Source organism: Sorex fumeus, unplaced genomic scaffold (assembly GCF_029834395.1).
Source record: "Sorex fumeus unplaced genomic scaffold, SorFum_2.1 ptg000218l, whole genome shotgun sequence".
NCBI classification, from domain to species: Eukaryota; Metazoa; Chordata; class Mammalia; order Eulipotyphla; family Soricidae; genus Sorex; species Sorex fumeus.
In genome coordinates, this window is record NW_026606275.1 from 510,952 (window position 1) to 529,267 (window position 18,316).

Genomic DNA, 18,316 nt, shown 5'->3' on the forward strand with positions numbered 1-18,316 from the left:
TGAGCAAGCAGGAGGGCCGTCCCTGCTGCTGGCCTCTGCCGTCCCCGCACAGCGGGTGTCTGAGGCACTGACCGTGTCCGGCATCCGTCTCTCGAGTGGGCTTGTAGCTGCGGACATCCAGTCATGTGCCGTCTTCTGACCTGCCGGCCGGGGCGACCCCGTCCCCCCTTGCTCCCCGCCCCCAACGTATGGCAGGTCCGGTGTCCCGGGGGAACTGCGCCTGGGATTGGCGTGGGTCCCAGCGGGGCGCCTGAGGCCCTTCCGAGCCCCCTCCTTGGCTTCCGTGGCAGTCCTGGAGCCCACCCGGGCTCTGTCCCTGGCAGGGATGGCAGCAGTCTCCCGGGGGGGTTGGGGCAGCAACACTCACACTTGCTGGGGCAGAGGAGGTGCCCATGAGGATTGGTCCCCCTGCCAGGCTCCAGACCACCTGCAGGGACAGTGAGGCTGCGGGGTGGGTGCACGCGGGTGTGCGTGTGGACGCGTGTGCCTGTGGGGGCGTGTCGAGGACACCCACGTCCCTGAGTGGCAGGGGCTGATAGGGCAGTGCTGGGTGTGTGCACGTGCGGGTGCGTGCTGATCCACGCACGGTGCGAGTGGTGAGGGTGTAGGTGTGTGCACCTGGGGGTTGTGCTCTTGTTTGTTTGCCGTGTTGTGTGGGTGTGGGGTGTGCATGCATGTCGGCCGCGTGCATGTGAAGGGTGGGGTGAGTCATGTGTGGCAGTGAGATACGTCTGGTTTGGGGCGTTGCAGGTCTGTGGGGGGTGTCTGGGGCGCTAAGTTCCATCTAGTCCTGGCCCCACTCCGTGTCCCCGGAGCCTGCTGGGTGGTGCTGGCCTGGGGAGGGGCGAGAACGGGGGAGGCAGAGGCTGCCCGGAGGGGAGGGGGCCCTTCCCTGCGCCCGGTGCGGGGAGCATGTGCACCCAGCCGTTGAGTCGCTCCTGTCGCTCGCACTCCAGGGAGGGCTGGGAGCCTGGGACCCCTGTGGGTCCTGAGCCCGGTCTGCCAGGGCAGACACACCCACGGCGACCCGCCCCTCCTTCCCCTGCATTACTCTGCACGGGCCTCCTGCTCTGTGATGAGTGCTGCACACTCATGAGTGCCGTGGGGGGAAGGGGTGTGTGTGTGTGTGTGTGTGTGTGTGTGTGTGTGTGTGTGTGTGCACGCGCACGTGTGGGCGTGAGGGCTGTGTGTGTACATGCATGTGTATGTGTGTGAGGGCATGTGTGCGCATGTGTATGAGGGTTGTGTGTATGTGTGTACGGTGAGGGCTATAAGTGCACGCGTGTGAGTGTATGAGGGCTGTAGGTGCGTGTGAATATGGGGCTTATAAGTGCATGTGTGTGTACGAGGGCTCGAAGTGCGGGTGTGCATGTCAGCATGAGGGCTGCGTGTGTGCGTGTGCGTGAGAGATTGTGCGTGTGTGTTTGAGGGCTGTAAGTGCGTGTGCGCGTGTATGAGGCTTCCAAGTGCATGTGCGTGTACGAGGGCTCTAAGCGCGGGTGTGCAGTGTGAGGGCTGTGTGCGCGCATGTGAGTATGAGGACCAAGGGCACACCTGTGTGTGAGTGCTGTGTGTGCGTGCATGTGTGTGAGGTCATAAGTGGGTGTGCGTGAGGGCTGTAAGTGCGTGTGTACGAAGGCTGTGTGCGCGTGTGCGCGTGTGCCCTGTAGCTTGGCTCCTGGAGCGCCTTTGCTTCTGTTCCGAACTCGCGCTTCCAGGGCGGACGCCTCTTCCGCTCTCGGCCCTGGCGCTGCTGGTCCTCGCCTGCCTCCTGGCCCTGCTGGAGCGAGTGGGCGGGCGGTCACGGTGTCTTCTCTCTGCAGGTCAGAAACCCTTCCCCTGTCAGACTTGCGACGCCTTCTTTTCCACCAAGTCTAACTGCGAGCGGCACCAGCTGCGCAGACACGGACTCGGCGCCTGCTCCCCGCGGAGGAACGGGCTCCTGGCGCGGCGTGCCGAGCGCGAGGGCGCGGGCCCTGATAGCACAGGTAGCGCCCCGGCCGGGGGCTGCAGGAGCGGCCCCTCTCGCGCCGCGTCCCCGCCCGCACGTCCTGCCGGCCCGGCCCCGCCAGGCGCGCTGCTCACTTGCGCCCGTGCGGAGCCGAGGACGCTCCCGGATCGCCCGCTTCCCTCCAGGCTTGGGGCAGAGGGGTGGGCTCTGTTGTTGGGGGTCCCAGTTGCTCGTCGGGGGAGGGCTCAGTTCCGGGAAGTAGAATTGACCCCCCACCGCACCCCCCGAGCGGCCCTGGTCCGGTAAGATGACGGCACCCCGGAATTGCCCCCGAGGTGGGTTCCCTGGAGCCTTGGCTGAGGGGCTGAGACTTGGCCCCTGGGCTTGTACCCACAGAACCCTCCAGAAGCCACCCCCAGTCCTGCCCCAGGAACAGAAGTGGGACAGAAGGCCTGGGGTCTGTCTCACAGGCCCCCCGTCGGCGCTCCCTGTGGCCCTCCTCCCTGCCTGGAGGGGCGTGGGGAAAGGGTCCGGCTCGGTGCGTGGCAGGGAAGGTTCCTCTGGGAGGGTCCCTCCGGGGCCGGGGTGAGCGCAGAAGGCCGCGGGGTGCTGAGGGTGTGGAGCTGCAGCTCCTGCAAGCCTCTGCGTGAATAGGAGCATCGTGGTCTGGTGACCCCCCATCTCCCAGGAGTGGGGGTGTCCCCAAGGAGCCACACCCCAGCCTACGTGTTGGGGCCACTTCCAGTGGGCAGAGGCGCCTCCTGAGAGACCCCGTGCCCCAGGGCAGCAGGGGGTGAGGGCCTGGGATGCCGGTGTCCACGCGGAGGGGCCGGTCCCCAGCTTCCTGTCCCAGAGCCAGAGCCCAGTGGGGGCAGCCGGGCCCAGGGGAGCTGAGGGTGGGGGTCGCATGTGCACGCCCCGTGAGTGTGTTCTCAGGCTTCTCGCGGACTCTCACAGTTAACTCAGATCTCAGTTGTGTGTGCTCAGGCTTCTCTCGGACCCTCACAGTTACTCAGAACTCGGCCGTGCATGCTCAGGCTTCTCTCGGACCCTGACAGCTACTCAGATCTCAGTTGTGCGCTTTCAGGCTTCTCTTGGACCCTCAGTTACTCAGAGCGTGGCCGTGCATGCTCATGCTTCTCTCGGACCCTCACAGTTGCTCAGAACGCGGCCCTGCATCCTTAGGGCTCTCTCGGACCCTCACAGTTGCTCAGAACTTGGTTGTGCGCGTTCAGGCTTCTCTCGGACCCTCACAGTTACTCAGAAATCGGCCGTGCGTGCTCAGTCTTCTCTCGGACCCTCATAGTCACTCAGAACTCGGCCGTGTGTGCTCAGCAAGCATCCTGGTGTGACTTAGTGACCAGCAGAGTTGCTGGAACAGGCGGCACCAGGTGTGCCCGCCCTGATCATGCTCAGCCGAGCCTCCGTGTATGAGCATCTGCGTGTCCTTGGAGTCTGGCACCGGCGTGGGGACTGGGGTCAGGGGCTCGGACTCACTTTCCTTACCCCTGGGTCCTTTCTGGAAATACTTGTGGGGGGCCTGCGCTTGCTGTCCACTGACTATCCTAAGGCCTCCAAACATCCACAGGAGGTGCTGTTCTGGTCACTCCCCCGCCCCCACCACGACCTGTGGCTACAACCAGCTCTGGGGGTACACTGACCTTGGGTATACCTGGCCTGGAAGGTACCCCCAGCTCTGAGGGTACACCCGGCCCTGGGAGACACCCGCTTTGAGGGCACACCCAAACCTGGGCTACACCCACCCTTAGGGCACACCCAGCCCTGGGGTTTACCCGGCTCAGCCTTCACAGTTCCTGCAGACCCCTGCCCTGGCTTCTCGACCCTGAGGAGCTGCAGGCTCGACCTCGTCCCGTGGGGGGTCCTGCAACCGCACCTCTGGCCTGTCGTACCATAGCCACAGGACTGTCGCCAGGGGGCTATGGGTAGGCTGTGGCTGTGGGAGAGGGGACACTTGTCACGCAGGGACACCTGGGGCTCACGTTAGTGCCCACATCTGGCTGTCGGTGCCCTGGGGTTGCTGTGGGGTGTTGGGGGCCCCTTGACTGGTCATCGGGCGGGTGTCGGCACGCCCTTGGAGCTCGCCTCCTCGCCCGAGTCTGGGGGGCTCGGCTCCCCTCCCCTCCCTCTCCCATGTCTTTGACGGCCCAGACCTGATCTCCCCAAGGGTGGGGTTGGCCTTGCTCCCCCCCACCCCAGGCTGTGGGACTCCTGCCTCTGGCTGTCCACTCTGGGCTGGGTGGGCCGGCTGGGGGGCCGCGGCAGGAGAGGGGGCACTGAGCCCGGCCGTGCTTGTCCCCGCAGACAGCCAGTCGGATGTCGAGACAGCAGCCGCCACGGGAGGCCTGGTACTGGACCTCACTTCCAAGGAGAAGGAGCTGCTGCCCAGCCGAGAGGCCGGGGGACGCCCCGCCGAGGAGGACGAGGAGGAGGCCGAGGAGGAGGAGGAGGAAGAGGAGGAGGAGGATGGGGAGGACGAAGCCACGGTGGAGAGCCCAGGACCCGGAGACGGGTGTGGAGCCGAGGGCAAGGACGTGGACGGCCCCGAGTCGGACACGGTCAGCAACAAGAGCCTGGACCTGAACCTGGCCAGCACGCTGATGGGCTTCAAGCTGGGCACGAGCCAGCCCGAGCAGAAACAGGCCTGCGGCGTGTGCGGGAAGACCTTCAAGTTCCTGGGGACCCTGAGCCGTCACCGCAAGGCCCACGAGCACGGGGAAGGCCAGGACGAGGCCCAGGGCGCAGGGGGGCCCCAGGAGGGCTCCCCTGCGGCCGCCCCGGAGCCCAGGGAGCTGTCGGCAGAGGCCCCGGAGGCCCCCGCCGAGAAGCAGAGCGAGGAGGGGGAGGTCGCCTCCGACGGGGAGGCCGAGCGGCTGGCCGAGCGAGGCGGCGGGGGCGGGGCGGCCGCGGGGGCCGGCCTGGCGGGCAGCAAGGCGGACAAGAGGAAGAAGGTGTGCAGCGTGTGCAGCAAGCGCTTCTGGTCCCTGCAGGACCTCACCCGGCACATGCGCTCCCACACAGGTAGGCGGGCCGCGGGGCGGCGGGAGGCGCAGCCCTTCCCGGGGGTCCCAGCGGGCCACACGCGCAGTGCCAGCGACGGGTGTGCACGCCTGCAGTGTGTGCACACACATGCTCGCCCCTGCACGTGAGTGTGCTCATGCGTACGTGGACAGAGTTGCGGACAGTGCTGGTGCCCGAGGTCGCGGCTCTGGCAGCACACGCGTGTGCAGGGGCCCCTCCCCGCCCCGCACTCCCGCCTCCGCTTGGGCCAGTCCGGGCCGTGTGGTGGCCCAGGTGACCCGTCCCTCTGCCCGCAGGAGAGCGGCCCTACAAGTGCCAGACGTGCGCCCGCACCTTCACCCTGAAGCACAGCCTCGTGCGGCACCAGCGCGTGCACCAGAAGGCCCGGCACGCCCGGCCTCTGGGCAAGGACAGCGACCGCGAGGAGGCGGCCGGGGAGGACAGCGGGAGCGAGTCCACCCACAGCGGCACACACCCCCCGTCGGAGAGTGAGGCCCTCGGCCCCCAGGAGGACGGGGCAGGCCGGACCGCAGGCAGCGGGCAGGCGGAGGCGGCCGAGCCCCAGCCCGAGAGCCCAGCCCCAGCACTGGAGCCGCAGGAGCCGAGGGGCAAGCGGCCCGGCCCTCCGCCCGACGACTCGCCTCCCCCGGGGCTGGAGTGACCCCTGCCCATGGCCACCGCCGGCCTCCCTGCCCGGGAGGGAAACCTGTGGCCACCACACGGTGCCTTCTCGCTGTGCCTGCCGGGCCGCAGCGCCCCTGGACTGAGCTGCCGCCGGTCTCGGATCCCGCAAGAGACCCCGCCCACTTCAGCATTACCGCAGCCGCCCGGTGTCCGGTCCCCGCTGTCCTGCCGCGGGGGCGACTGTTCTGTGGGCTGGAACAGGGCCGCCGCTGCCCGTAACTGGAAGATGATGATGTGAATCTGTCGCTGCGCCCGCGGGCCCCAGACGCCTTCTGGCTGGTGCGGCTGCACCCTGCCTGGGCCCCAGACCCGGCGTGGGTGCGAGAAGGGGCCCACTGGTTCCAGCCAAAACCAGAGGTGCTTGTCACCTCAGTGTCCTGACCACCCTCACCCCAGCAGGCACCTGGCCTGGCTCCCCGGGGCCTTGCTGCCCTCGGTCTATGTATTATTAATATTATTATTATTATTACTGTGGGGCCCCTCCTGGTGGGCTCTGCAGTTGGCAGAAACAAATGGGCAATATTTGTCCCTAAGACCCAGGTCCCCATGTTCCCTGAGCTCCGTCCCCCCCTGCCCCCCCCCCCCCCCCCCCCCCCCCCGGCGCCCTGGCTGGGGTCTCCTACTGTATTCAGACAAGCCTTCCTTCCAGCCGCCCAGGAGCGGCCGGGCCGGGCCTTCCCATCTTACCGGCACTCGCCGTGCTGCTGACTGGGGACGCCTGCGGGGGCGGACGTGGCCGCTGTGCTCGCCCCAGCGTGGAGCGGGTCCCAGACCCCACTGTAGCTGAGCCCCAGGGCCCCTCCGGGCCCCCCCCCTTCTCCCCTCACTGGTGCCAGGCCTGAGGGCAGGGGAGCCCAGGGGTCTGGCTTGGCGGGAAGGGGGGTTTGGGCCGCCTGGGTGTGGCGGAGCCCACTTCTGTCCTTGACCCGAGGCAACACGAATCAAGTTCCCCGCCAGCCCCTGCTCCCACGTGCGATGATTGTTGTTCTCTGCATTACTATTACTTGGGGTTTCTCCTGTCCTCTTCCTCTCTGCATCTCTCCACACTAATGCTCGTGCCCGAGGGGGTCGGGGCAGAGCCTGCCCCGCTGACGAGCCGTAGCAGGAACCTCACTGTTGATCGAAAGCTTTACTCGCCCCCCCCCACCCCCACCTCCATATGAAACTGTGAAATTTGTGATTGTTTCAACTCTGGGTGAATCAAAGCATAGTTTGCATGTCCAGCTAATTTGTTTCTATACATTTTGTTTGATTTCTTTCTCCTCCTCTCAGGGCTTTTACGAAAAAAAAATTATATATATATATATATGTGGATCTTCTGAAAAGGTTTTGAGGTGCAAGTTTTCTCCTTGGTTTTCCCCTTGATCTATGGACCGTGCTGGGACTCGATCACTACATGATGCTCCTGGCTGTACCACAGCACCAAACCCGCAAGCAGCAGGCGGGGCCGTGCGTCCGTGTCCCTCCGCAGGGGGCTGGAGCAGGAGCAGACGAGGACTTGGGCCTGCTCCCACGGGCACCCGCCGCTGCTGTTAGGCCTGTGCCCGCCAGGGGGCGTCGCACGCACAGGGACGCGCGGACCGGTACTGGCTCCGCCTCCGTCCACAGCTTCCGGTGCGCGGCTAGAGGCTGCTGTTCTGTATCAAACATCAAAGCAATAAATGTTCTATTTTGAAAGTGAGCACCCTCCGCTTTGGGCCTGCTGGGGGCGTGGGCTGTGTCCAGCTAGGGGGGGTCGGGGCCAAGGGAGACCCCGGAACATGGAGTCTCGAGTTTGGCATTGGGGCTCCCCACCCCTTGGGCCCACCTGATACGGGGAGCTGTGGGCTGCAGGGTCCTCTGCCTTACCGAGACCCCCAGACACCTAAGTGGGCCCAAAGGCAGAGCCCCACTCTGCAGGGGTCTTCATGTTGGGCCTGGGTGAGGTCCCCCAAACTGGACGCATGAGGCTCGCCTGCCTCCCAGGCAGGACCCTAACGGGTTTGTGGGTGCATGTGAGGGGTCGTACCCCCACCCCCGCCAGCGGGTGCTTTTGGAGTTCTCCCGCAGATTTCCCCTCTGCTTCTAGCAAGGTCAGCAGAGGTCACCAAGTCCTTCCCTGACCTCAGCCCAGGGTACTGGTGCTGATCCCGGAAGTGTGACCAGCCCCTCTAGGAACCCGCCTTTCCCAGGCCACCCTCATGGCCCTGTGAACCCATCCAGGCTGCAGTGTGCCAGGGACAGCGGTGAGGTCACTGGAGGTCCAGATGCAGGACTGAGGCCACTGGAGCAGGGACAGCGAAACCAGCTCCACCAGGCCCAGGCCTATCCCTGAACTTGGCCCTCACCTCATCAGGCGCCGATCTTGAGGTGGGCACAGCAGACCAGCCTCACCTTGGGCTCTGCCTGTGCAACTGCCTGTCCTGAGAAGCTGGGGCCACGGGGCCACAGGCCCCCAGAGTCTGCTGCATACTACTTAGCTCCTCTCCAGCCCTGGACAACCACAGCTGTAAACACCGTGCCCTAGGGGTGCGTGCACCCTGGCGAGGACATGGCCCAGCCCCCCCCCCCCCCCGCCCCGAGCCAGCCACGTTAGGGTTGTTCTGTTTATTGCAGCCTGCTACCCCACAGCGTGTGTCAGGGCCCCACACCACCCACTCCAGCCCTGTGGAGGAAGCAAGCAGCAGAGGGGCTGTGGGTGCCCGGTGGTGGGCAGGAGATGCTGCCTCTTGGGTCGGGTCTCAGGTCTGGTGACACCATCAGCACCGCAGCGCCCTCCTCCTGTGCCTGAAACAAAGGGACACACAGACCTGAAGATACAGCAGAGCCTGGAGGAAGGGGAAGGATCTAGAATGACTGCGTTGCCAGACAGCGAGCAGCAGCATTAAGGCGTTGGGTGGCCTTTGGAGGCTTGAAGGCATCCCTGAGGGCCTGGGGGTGGGGAGTGAGCTGAGCTTGTGCTTCGGGGGTTGCCCTTGCAGTCTCTCAGGGAATCACGAACATAACTAGAGAGCTCTGGCCAGCACCGGCCTCCAACAGATTCTCTGCTCCAGCCCTCTGTGGTCACCCCTGGGAGTGGGCAGCCACTGCAGTACTGCCCCTAAGCAGCAGAGGGCAGTAGAGTTCGTTGTGCAGTGCAGTGAGGGGGACCCTGGTTGCAGTATCACTCATGAGCAGCAGAGGGCAGCTGAATTCACTGTGCAAGGTGGTGGTGGGCGCAGGCTGCAGTACCGCCCATGGGCAGCAGAGGGCAGCCAAGACCAGAGCAGGGCGGTTGTGGGCACAGGTTGCAGTACCGCCCAGGGGCAGCAGAGGTCAGAGCAGGGTGGTATTGGGCGCAGGCTGCAGTACCACCCACGAGCAGCAGAGGGCAGCCAAGGCCAGCGCAGGGTGGTGGTGGGCGCAGGCTGCAGTGCCACCCACGAGCAGCGGAGGGCAGCCGGGGCCAGTGGGAGGGGCACGCTAGGGCCTGCTCTGTCTCCCGTCTGGGGGAGTCTGGCAGTTTCCCAAACCAGCAGACTCGCAGCCACAGGCCTTGATCATCGTGTGCTGTGACCTGTGCCTCAAGGAACGCAGCCACTCTTCTGGAACCTTCCCCGTGGTCCTACAACAGTCCCTGGGGGTGGGAGAGGGGGTCCTTGCATCCAGCCACCCTCATGGCCTTTTCCCTGGGAGCGGCTGCTGGTGCTGCAGGGTGGCCAGAAGCGTGGTGGCCCTACTGTGTGCGCCCCTTCCCCACGTCCCCAGGGAGCATGGCCCAACACGAGCTGAGCGCAACATGCGCCCTTTTGGCCTGTGCCTTCTCCTGGACTGCGCCCCTGCTGCTGTCCGGGGCAGGTGGGGGGGGGGTGAAGGCACAGCCCCTGGAGGGTCTCATTCTCCCACCTCCCAGGGTGCCAGGAATTGAGCGGTGGCCCCCAACTTCACACCATCAGGACCACTAGTTGGGGAGGTGGGGAGGAGGAATTCGGGGGCTCTGCACCGTCCACCCTCACTCTCCAGGCCCTGCTACGCATCCACGTGGGCCTTGCGGTCAGGGACAACTGGAGCAGCGTGTTGCGGGAAGCTGGACGGCACCAGCACAAGCTGCAGCCCCTGCCCGGGGGTGCGCCCAGCCAGGAGCAGCCTGAGGCCTGCTGGCAGCTGTGCAGGGAGGATGGAGCCCCCAACCCAGCCAGCCCGGCGTGGCCAACCTGACACCCGCGTCTCCCACAAACAGCCTGAGGGAGGGGCAGCTTCTACCCCCAAAGCAGAACCGGGGGTGGAGCACTTCTGCAGGGTGGGGAGGGGCAGACACCAGGAGCTGGCCAGGCCCATGGCCCTGCCCTCTGCCCACGGCCTGGCCAGCGGCCACACAGAGCTGGGGAATCCCAGCCAAGGAAAGTGGAACTGCACTGAAAATGCAAACATATTTATTGGCTTCATGGCTACGAATGTCCAAATCGGGTAGACCACATTTAAGCGCATCTGGAAACGCCTCTGAGCTTAAGCTAACTTCTAATTTTGGAAGGAAAAATCTCGAGACAAAGGGGGTAAACCAAAGTCATGAAGTTTTGAGATGCTTTTGCAAGTTGACACTCAAGGGCGCTGACTGGGCACCACAACGCAGTGATTCCAGACCGTCTCAGGTGAGACACTCACATGGGCACATCTCTTGCCCCCAAGTCCCTCTGCTGCAGCTTGCTGAAAAGCGACCCCTTCCCTTGGGACCTGCCCCCGCCCCCAAAGGCCAAGCGCACACTCTGAGGACACTCTCAGGGAAATTCGGGTACCATGGCTGGCACGGCAAAGCAGAAACTTCTCCCAAATAGGCTGGAAAAACGTAAAATATCTACTACTTGGTGTGCTTGAACAAACCATGTGTGGAATAGAATATTCCATTTTCCACAGGGCGTGTCCGCACGGGCACCCCCCCAACAGCCCCCGGCTCAGCTCCCAGCCAGCTCAGGGAAGCGCCTGCCACTCACTGCCTGGGAAGGCTCAGGTGGCACTGCCAAAGCAGACAGCTGGCCCAAAGCCGCCAGACACACAGACGCCTGCGTGCGCGTGCAGCACACGCGCACACACACACGCACACGCGCGCGCGCCTGCATGCAGACACTCCCAGGCAAGCGCGCGCGTGCGCGCGCACACACACACACACACACACACACACACACACACACACACTGCAAGCCCAAGCACGGCAGGCTCCACCCCTGCACAGACGCTTCAGACATGGTCTGAGAGCGCGCAGAGGGTCCTATGCAATTTCTCTGAGGCTGCAGGGCAGCTTCGAGGAGGAGCGAGGCCAAGGGCTGACACAGCCTCGCTCCAGGGCAGAGACCCGACGCTGGGCCTGGCCCACGTGGGAACTGACCATGCGGTCAGCGTCTCCTGGCCCTTCCGCCGCTGTGACTCCTGGCACGGTGGGGAACGTGGCTCAGAGGGAGGCGCTCTCGCTGCCCCCGGTCACCCCACCTTGGGCCAGTCCGGCCAGAGCACGCACCAAGGCCACTCCCAGGACCAGAGTGACTCCCGAGAAAGGCTCTGACCAGCGCCAATTTCAGTTTAGTTCCGAGACCTTAAAATCACGAGATTTTAAGTGCTTAACATTTTGATTTTTTTTTCAGATTAAATTAAAAAATTACATCAACAAACAAAATCCCAAAGATTAAAGAACATTAAAACCCAATCATTTCTTTTCCTGGAACATGTTCTGCCCTCACGCTGGCCTGCGGCTGGGTGTGGAGACCCAGTCACGTCTCTTCAGCAAGATGCTTCTTTAGAACTGAAATGATCCCTTCAAAACCCCAACAAGGCAGGCCCGACAATGCGATCACCCCTCGGGCACAAACAGCGCAGACGAGGGCAGACACCCAGTCCTCAGCTGCCACAAATGCACCATTCCTTTGTTGTCGAAAAAGAGAAAGCAAGCTGGAGTCAGCGTTATACACCAAATTCAGCAGATCTCCATGTTTGACATTGAGTTGCTAGAGAAAGCCCCAGGCCCCGCAGACGGGGCCCGGCAGCAGCTGCCAGCCTTCAGAAGCCCCCTCCCCGTCCCCCGTGGACATGAGCCCAGTCAGCAGAGCACTGGGGGGCTGCCCGTGGCGGGACATGTCCAGGGGCGGCCATCATACTTGGTGGCTGAAAGGGAGCTTCAGGTAGTTCAAGAGTGATCCTGGGAAGACACGGCTCTACTCTCTCTCCCTCTCCCTCCCACACACACACACACACACACACACACACACACGCGCGCACACGCACACACACAGATTTCAATGGTCTAAAAACCCACATTTTGTTACTTTAGAAAAATGGCCGAGTGCGTGTCAGCAGTGTTAGGGCCCAGAGCGGACAGCAGGCCTGAGCAGTCCACACACGGCGGGCGGGCGGGCGGGCTCTTGGCGTGCATCCCAGTGGGCACACTGAGTCACGGCAGACAACATTTACTCATCGGATCCCGCCGATCTCTTCTGGGCCCGCTTCCTGGGCACCCTGCGGGGCGAAGCTTTATCTGCGGAGAAAGGGAAGGGGTTCACGGCCTGGTGGCACCAGCGGGGGAGCAATCCCACAGGCTGAACAGCACCCCTGGGTCCGGGGAGCTGGACGTGGCTTAGGGCTCTCGCCTGGCATGCAGACACCCTGGTCCCTGCCCGGACCCGCCCCGAGCACGGCTGGAAGCCGCCCCAAGCACTGCCATGCACCCACACACGCAGGGAAGCCGTGTCCTGCTGGAGGCCCCTCAGCTGCTCAGCGACCCCCCTCAATCAAAGGAACCACTCGCTGGCAGGGCGGGACCCGGGGGCACGGAGGTAACGGAAGGCCCGGCACAGCCCTCGAGGACAGGGACCGGGGCTCCGCCCAGGACTCTAGCCGGACCCTCCCAAGGAGTGTTGGCAGAAAGCAAGGGCCGGGACGAGACCCGCAGGGAGACCCACACCAACGCCTGACAAATGCTACGACCCCGAGGAGCCCCACCGCAGGCCGCCCAGGGCGCTCCTGGAGAAGCCACGAGCACCAAGCACGGGGACCGCCCTGTCCCTGCATCGGCGGGGCAGACCCGCCAGGCCCGCCACCCCTGGCCGCTGTGCCGGCGCTCGGGCACGGGGCCCGCCCGCGTGGGCGCGTGCACCCCCGCACACAGGCAGCAGCGCAGCGTGCAAGGGCGCGTCTCACCTCTTCTACTCTGCACTGGAGCGGCAGGAGAGAAGAGACAGAGATTAGGGAGATCCGCACCCACGGGTGCTGGGGAGCAGCCGCCTGACCCGCGCGCACTCACTCATCTGGTTCAGCGTCTCCTGGGGGATCCAGCTGAGGTCCACGTCGTTCTGGCTGGACGTGCCCATCTCCACTTTCTGCGGGGGTCTCTTGCGCTGCAGGGACGGGGCGTGCAAGGATGCCACGGCGGCCCTGGGCTCCCAAGCCCGGCCAGGAGCCCCCTCTGCACCCCCGCCCCACGGGACAGCAGGTGCCCCTCGAAGCACGCCTGCCCTGGGGCTAGAGCAAGGACCCCCGTGAGCTCCCCAGAACGGGGTCCGCAGAGCACTGCAAATGACTCGACCCCACTCAAGCCAGCCCCATGGGACACGGCTGACTCCCGCCTCAGTGCTCAGCACACACAGGGCCTAGGGGACCCATCTACGTGCAGCTGGGGAGCAAACCCAGGCTGGCCAGCGGCATGCCGGACCGACGCCCTCCCCGTGACAATGGGGGACAGGCAGGTCGCCTGCCAGCTGCCCCGATCTCCTGGCTGCTGCTCATGAGGACACGGTGTCTCACGAAGAACGAGGCCGTGAAGACTCACCCGGGCCTGCCAGGCCCAAATTCTGCTCGAGCCAAAGGACTCGAGCTCAGCTGGGGAGGCAGACCCTCCCCGAGGGGAGACACAGGCCCGAGCGGGTCCAGGCACGGGGGAACAGACCGGCCAGCGAGGGGAGCCCGGAGCCGGCCAGGACGCATGGGGCCATCCTCAGCCGTTACCTTGCGAGATTCGAGGAGCTGATGCAGACCGACCACCACCAAGAGCCCGAGGCCAGCCAGGAACATGTACATGAAGATCCTGCAGAGGGAACACACTGGCCTCAACTCACAGCAAACGCGACCGCTGGTCACGGCACGCGCCCCGCCAGCACCAGGCCCCCACGTGGAGTAAGACGCGTTCGATTCACTTCGAAGCAGAAGCGACTTCGACAAATCTACTTCGTCTGCAAGAACCACGGGCCCATTAGGGAAGACCCTGACACACGGGCTACCGAGGAGAACGAGCCTGCTGCACTTGACCCCATTAAGGCGCCTGCTGGGGTTTGTGTCTCTCAGCGCGATCTGCGTTACTTAAAGAACATTTCTGAGTGGGCACTGGCGAAGGGACGGGTGTCTCACCACTGTATAACCGAGACCTAAACCCGAAGGCTTTGCAACTGCTCTCACGGTGACTCAAAAATTACATTTATAAAAAGGAAAAAGGAAAAGAAGTAAGGTGGAGCTCATGCCCAATTCAATCAGCCAATCAACAGCCGAATAAACAGCAGCACTCCTGCACTTAAGATCATTTCTGACAAGTTACAGGTAAGCGTTTGGTAAGACACAGCTCCGGGGCCAGGGACAGGACAGCGGGAGGGCATTCGCCTTGGACACAGCTTCAACCTCCGGCATGCCATACGCTGCCCCGGCCACAGGACTGATTCCTGAGAGCAGAGTCAGGAGTAGCCCCTGAGCACTGCCAAGCACGGCCCAAAGCAAACAAAGGGCAAACTAGGTCGTGACTCACACACAAACCCCACCAGCCCCCTTCTCAGGATGAAACTTGGAGTGCCGAAGGCCGATGCCACCGTATGGGGGAGGGGGTGCTCGCCTGCACACGGCCAAGCCAGGCTTGACCCCCAGCACCCAATATGGTCCCCCGAGTACCACCAGGAATGATTTCTGGGCACTGCCAGGTGTGCCCCCAAAGACCAGAGGCTGTTTCGAAGCTCTGCTCTGGCAAGTGGTGATGGGACTCGCCCCAGGCAGGGATCCAGGTGGCCAAGACGGCCGTCATTTCCAGACGTGCCTCGGGGAGCCGCCGGGTCCCGGCCCGGTCAGGAGGGCGCTCGATCCTGGCCCCCCACAGGCCTCCCGAGCCCCAAGGGCAGTCGGGAGTCAGCCCTGAGCTGAGGTGCTGCCCCCGCCCGAGACCAGGGCTACTCACGTCTCCCCATCCAGCCCGTCCTCCCTCTCGATGATGGTCACCGTCTGGTTGAAGACAGCATCTTGGAAGACGTTGCCCTGTGAGAACGAGCCAAGAGCAACGCGCTACAGGGTCTCCGCCTGGCAATGCTCCCGCTCCCTGCGGGTGTGGGCGCCTGATGGGCAGCAGGCCCGGGACCCCCGGAGAGAAGCCTCGGGGCCCACGTGAGTCTGCACCGGGCCATGGGGCCTCACTCTCTTCCCGCTCACTGGCATGCCTATCTGTCTGTCTGCCGGATGAAGCTCAGTCCCATGAGGGCCAGGAGACGGTCCCTAGCCTGGGAGCAGGCCCTGCATAAGCCATGGCCCCACCACCAGCCCCCAAAAGCTGATCCTGTGTCATACAGGAGCAGCCTGTGAGTCCTCCGGGCCCGACCTCTGCACGCCCCAGGGTGGACCCTCCCCACAGCAGGAGAGGGGGGTCTCGGGGAGGGGCTGAGGCTCACGCTCAGGTCCTTGTAGTTGAGGTTGATGACCAGCCCGAAGGGCCGGCCGCCCATGGGCTCGGCGGGGATGAACGAGTACTCGAAGGTGGCCTGTCTCTGCGGCGGCACCACCGTGCTCAGCGGCAGCGCCGTGAAGTTCTGGATGTAGAACTGGTAGTCCAGGGGGTAGCGGAAGGAGGCGTCCAGGGACTCGACGACGAAGTCCTCCGTGCCCTTGTTGGTGAAGCCCACCAGGAACTTCACGATGTTGTTGGCCGGGAAGTCTGAGGGCAGAGACGGGGTGAGCGCGGCAGGGGCTAGCGGGAGGCGTGCCAGGCAGGGCCCGCCCGCCCACCGGGCTCCCTGGAGACAGAGGCGCGTCTGGAAGGGGGTTGGGTGGGCACAAGCTAAGCCCAAGACCGGTGACCGTGTCCCAGAGCCGGGCGTCTCAGACCCGGGACCGCGTCTGTCCCTCCTCGCATGACCTGGAAGGCTCCCACCCACCCCAAGCCTCCGTCTTGCCCCTGGGCCGACCGAGGGCTCATCTTCCCGTCCTCTACCTCCTAAGCCCTGATCGGGACTCGGGCGTGGCACCAGCACGCAGGAACGCCGACCCAGACTGCGGCTCCTCTCCTGCCACACGGGCAGAACTCTGGGCGCCACCTCCCCGGGCAGAGTTGGGATGTGAACAAAACGGCGACCCTGGTCAGAGGAAGACCCCGGGTGCCCCAGGCGCAGCTCACGCACCTTCTCCTTTTACAAACAGGATGGTCGTGTCTGCGCTTGGCGAAGCTTCTGGCTCCCCAGACACATCTTCTTCCTCTTTGTCTTCTGCCTGGAAGGACCGACATTGGCAGGGTTACCGAGAGGGAGAGGCGGGGGCGCCACGTCTGACACGGCGCTGGGACCCTCCCGGAAGCAACGGGCGACGGTCTCTTCAGAGCTCATCGTCTTAGGGAGTTTAACGGAATTTCATCCAATGCATGCGCTTGTCCAAGGGCTCAACAGAGTGGATCTAGGTCACCTCCAAGCGCCTGGAAACAGCTGTGAGTGCTGGAAGCCACGGGAGTGTGTGTGTGTGGGGGGGAACCCAGGGCACATGGGCACGGGGGCGGAGTCTCCCGCCCCCTGAGCACCCACCTGCCGCCAGTTCTGGCCCAGAACCGTGAGGCTGAGCTGGAAGGCTCGCCTGGTGCTGATGGCAGGGAGGGACAGGGGTGGCCCAAGTGCCAGCCACAGCAACTCCCAAGCACAGGACCGGGTGTGTACAAACCCAAACACGAGGGCTGGGCTGCTTGGGGGACGTGGCCTGGGGCGGCCCCTAACTCCATGAGCACCCACGACTCGATCGGTCCACGGCCGGGTCAGAGCTTCTCACAGGAGCCAGGCAGGTAGTCAAGAACTCACGCGCACAGTGCCCTGCCCACAGCGGGGAGAAGCCCCACGAAGCCCGCTGGTGCCCTGAAGCCTCAGCACAGCTGCTGCCTGAGACCAGCGGGCGCGCCCCCAGATCACGTGACAGGCTCACCCCTGCAAGCCCCGGTTAGGCAGGGAGACAGAGCCTGTCCTGGACAGGACTCAGGGAGACCAGGGAGGCCGTGCAGCTGCTGCCACTGGACGGCCACGCGGTCACACCAACGCCACGGGCCATCAGCAAGCCTCGGCGGGCGCAGGCAGGAAGGGGGGCAGGAGCGGGCTCGGGACCCCCGCAGGGTGACAGCTCCAGGGGCAGAGGCCACGGCCCTCCCGGTGCCATGCAGGGTGCAGCCAGGGCCGTGAAGGGCGGGTGCTAGAAGGGGAGCCCAGACGGAGCCCTGCGGTGGGGCCCGGAGGGACGGTGCCCGCCCAGGCAGCTGAGGCCCCGAGGTCCGGCCTGCTCTGGGGCCACCAGCGCCACCCCGAGGGCGGGGCGGCCGGTGCCAGCCAGGCGCAGGCCGCGCCCCAGCCCAGACCCGGAGCGCGGGGCCCTCCCCGGCCCGGCCCGGGTGCGCCCGTCCCGCGGGGCCCGGCGGGCACTGACCAGGTCGGTGGGCTCGTCCTCCTCCACCTCCGCCTCCTCGTCCTCCTCCTCGATGACGGAGTCCTCCACGGGGTCCTCATCCTCCGTCGGGTCCTGGGCGAGCGCCAAGGAGCCTGATCGACAGGGGGGCGGTCAGCGCGCCCGTGCCCGCGACGAGACCCCGACCCGGAAGGCCGAGCCCCCGAGGGGTCGCCCACGCGCGGAACGGAAGGGGCCGCGGGCGCGGGGACGGGGCGCAGCCACCGCGGCGGCACCTGCGCGCGGGCGCGCCCCGGAGCGTCCCCGAGGGAGGAGCGCGGGGAGGAGCGGGGAGGAGCGCGGAGCGGGGCCGAGCGCGGATGTGGCGGCGCCAGGCGGGACCCCGCGGCCGCCGGCCGGGCAGCGCCGCGACCACCCACCCGCGGCCCCGGCCGCTCGCCGCGCCCGCACGTGGCCGCCCCGCGCAACCGCCGCGGCCGCCGCGCGCCCGGGCCCGCTGCCCGGCCCCGGCCCCGGCCCCGGCCCCGACCCCGGCCCCGTCCCGCTCCCCGGCCCCGGCCCCGCCGCGCTCACCTCCGGGCGGGCCCCGCGGCTCGAGGACGCCGGGGAAGGCGAGCAGGAGCAGCAGCAGCAGCCGGGGGAGGAGCCTCATGGCGCGCCGCTCGCCGTCCGCCCGTCCGCGAGTGCTCGGGGCCGCCGGCCGAATGGCGTGACGCGGCGTCCGGCCACGCGGGGCGGGCCACGCAGCACGTCGGCCGGAGCCCCGCCCCCGCCGGCCCGGGCCCCGCCCCGCCGGCCCGGGCCACGCCCCCGGAGAGCCGAGGCCACGCCCCGACGCCGGCCACGCCCCCGACGCCGGGCCCGGGCGCTGACGTGGCTTAGGCGGCCCCGAGTCCCGCGAGATCCGGGCCCGCGGCGGGGGGCGGGGCCGGCGGCGGGGGGCGGGGCCGCGGCCCGGAAGCGTCCTCGCGCCTGCCCGCCGCCCCGCCCTCCCGGCCCCGCGTCGCGCTGCAGCGGGGGACCGGCGTG

The 18,316-nt window shown here is 65.9% G+C and overlaps 2 protein-coding genes across 2 annotated transcripts in view; one reads left to right on the top strand and one right to left on the bottom strand.

Moving 5' to 3' along the window:
* Nucleotides 1-7,351, top strand: part of RREB1 (ras responsive element binding protein 1) — a 50,142-nt gene extending 42,791 nt beyond the window's left edge. The window contains 3 exon segments of the mRNA XM_056108496.1: nucleotides 1,824-1,988; nucleotides 4,274-4,990; nucleotides 5,287-7,351. Of these exon segments, the coding sequence (XP_055964471.1) occupies nucleotides 1,824-1,988; nucleotides 4,274-4,990; nucleotides 5,287-5,651 (1,247 nt within the window). The 3' untranslated portion in view covers nucleotides 5,652-7,351.
* Nucleotides 7,352-10,048: 2,697 nt separating this feature from the next.
* SSR1 (signal sequence receptor subunit 1) lies at nucleotides 10,049-18,013 on the bottom strand. Its single transcript, XM_056108508.1, has 8 exons — nucleotides 17,861-18,013; nucleotides 17,309-17,421; nucleotides 16,036-16,123; nucleotides 15,310-15,572; nucleotides 14,826-14,902; nucleotides 13,619-13,697; nucleotides 12,918-13,011; nucleotides 10,049-12,152 (listed from the first exon to the last, which is right to left on the bottom strand). Exons 1-8 carry the CDS (start codon nucleotides 17,937-17,939, stop codon nucleotides 12,085-12,087), a joined length of 861 nt encoding a protein of 286 aa, XP_055964483.1. The 5' UTR covers nucleotides 17,940-18,013; the 3' UTR covers nucleotides 10,049-12,084.
* Between the last annotated feature and the right edge of the window lie 303 nt (nucleotides 18,014-18,316).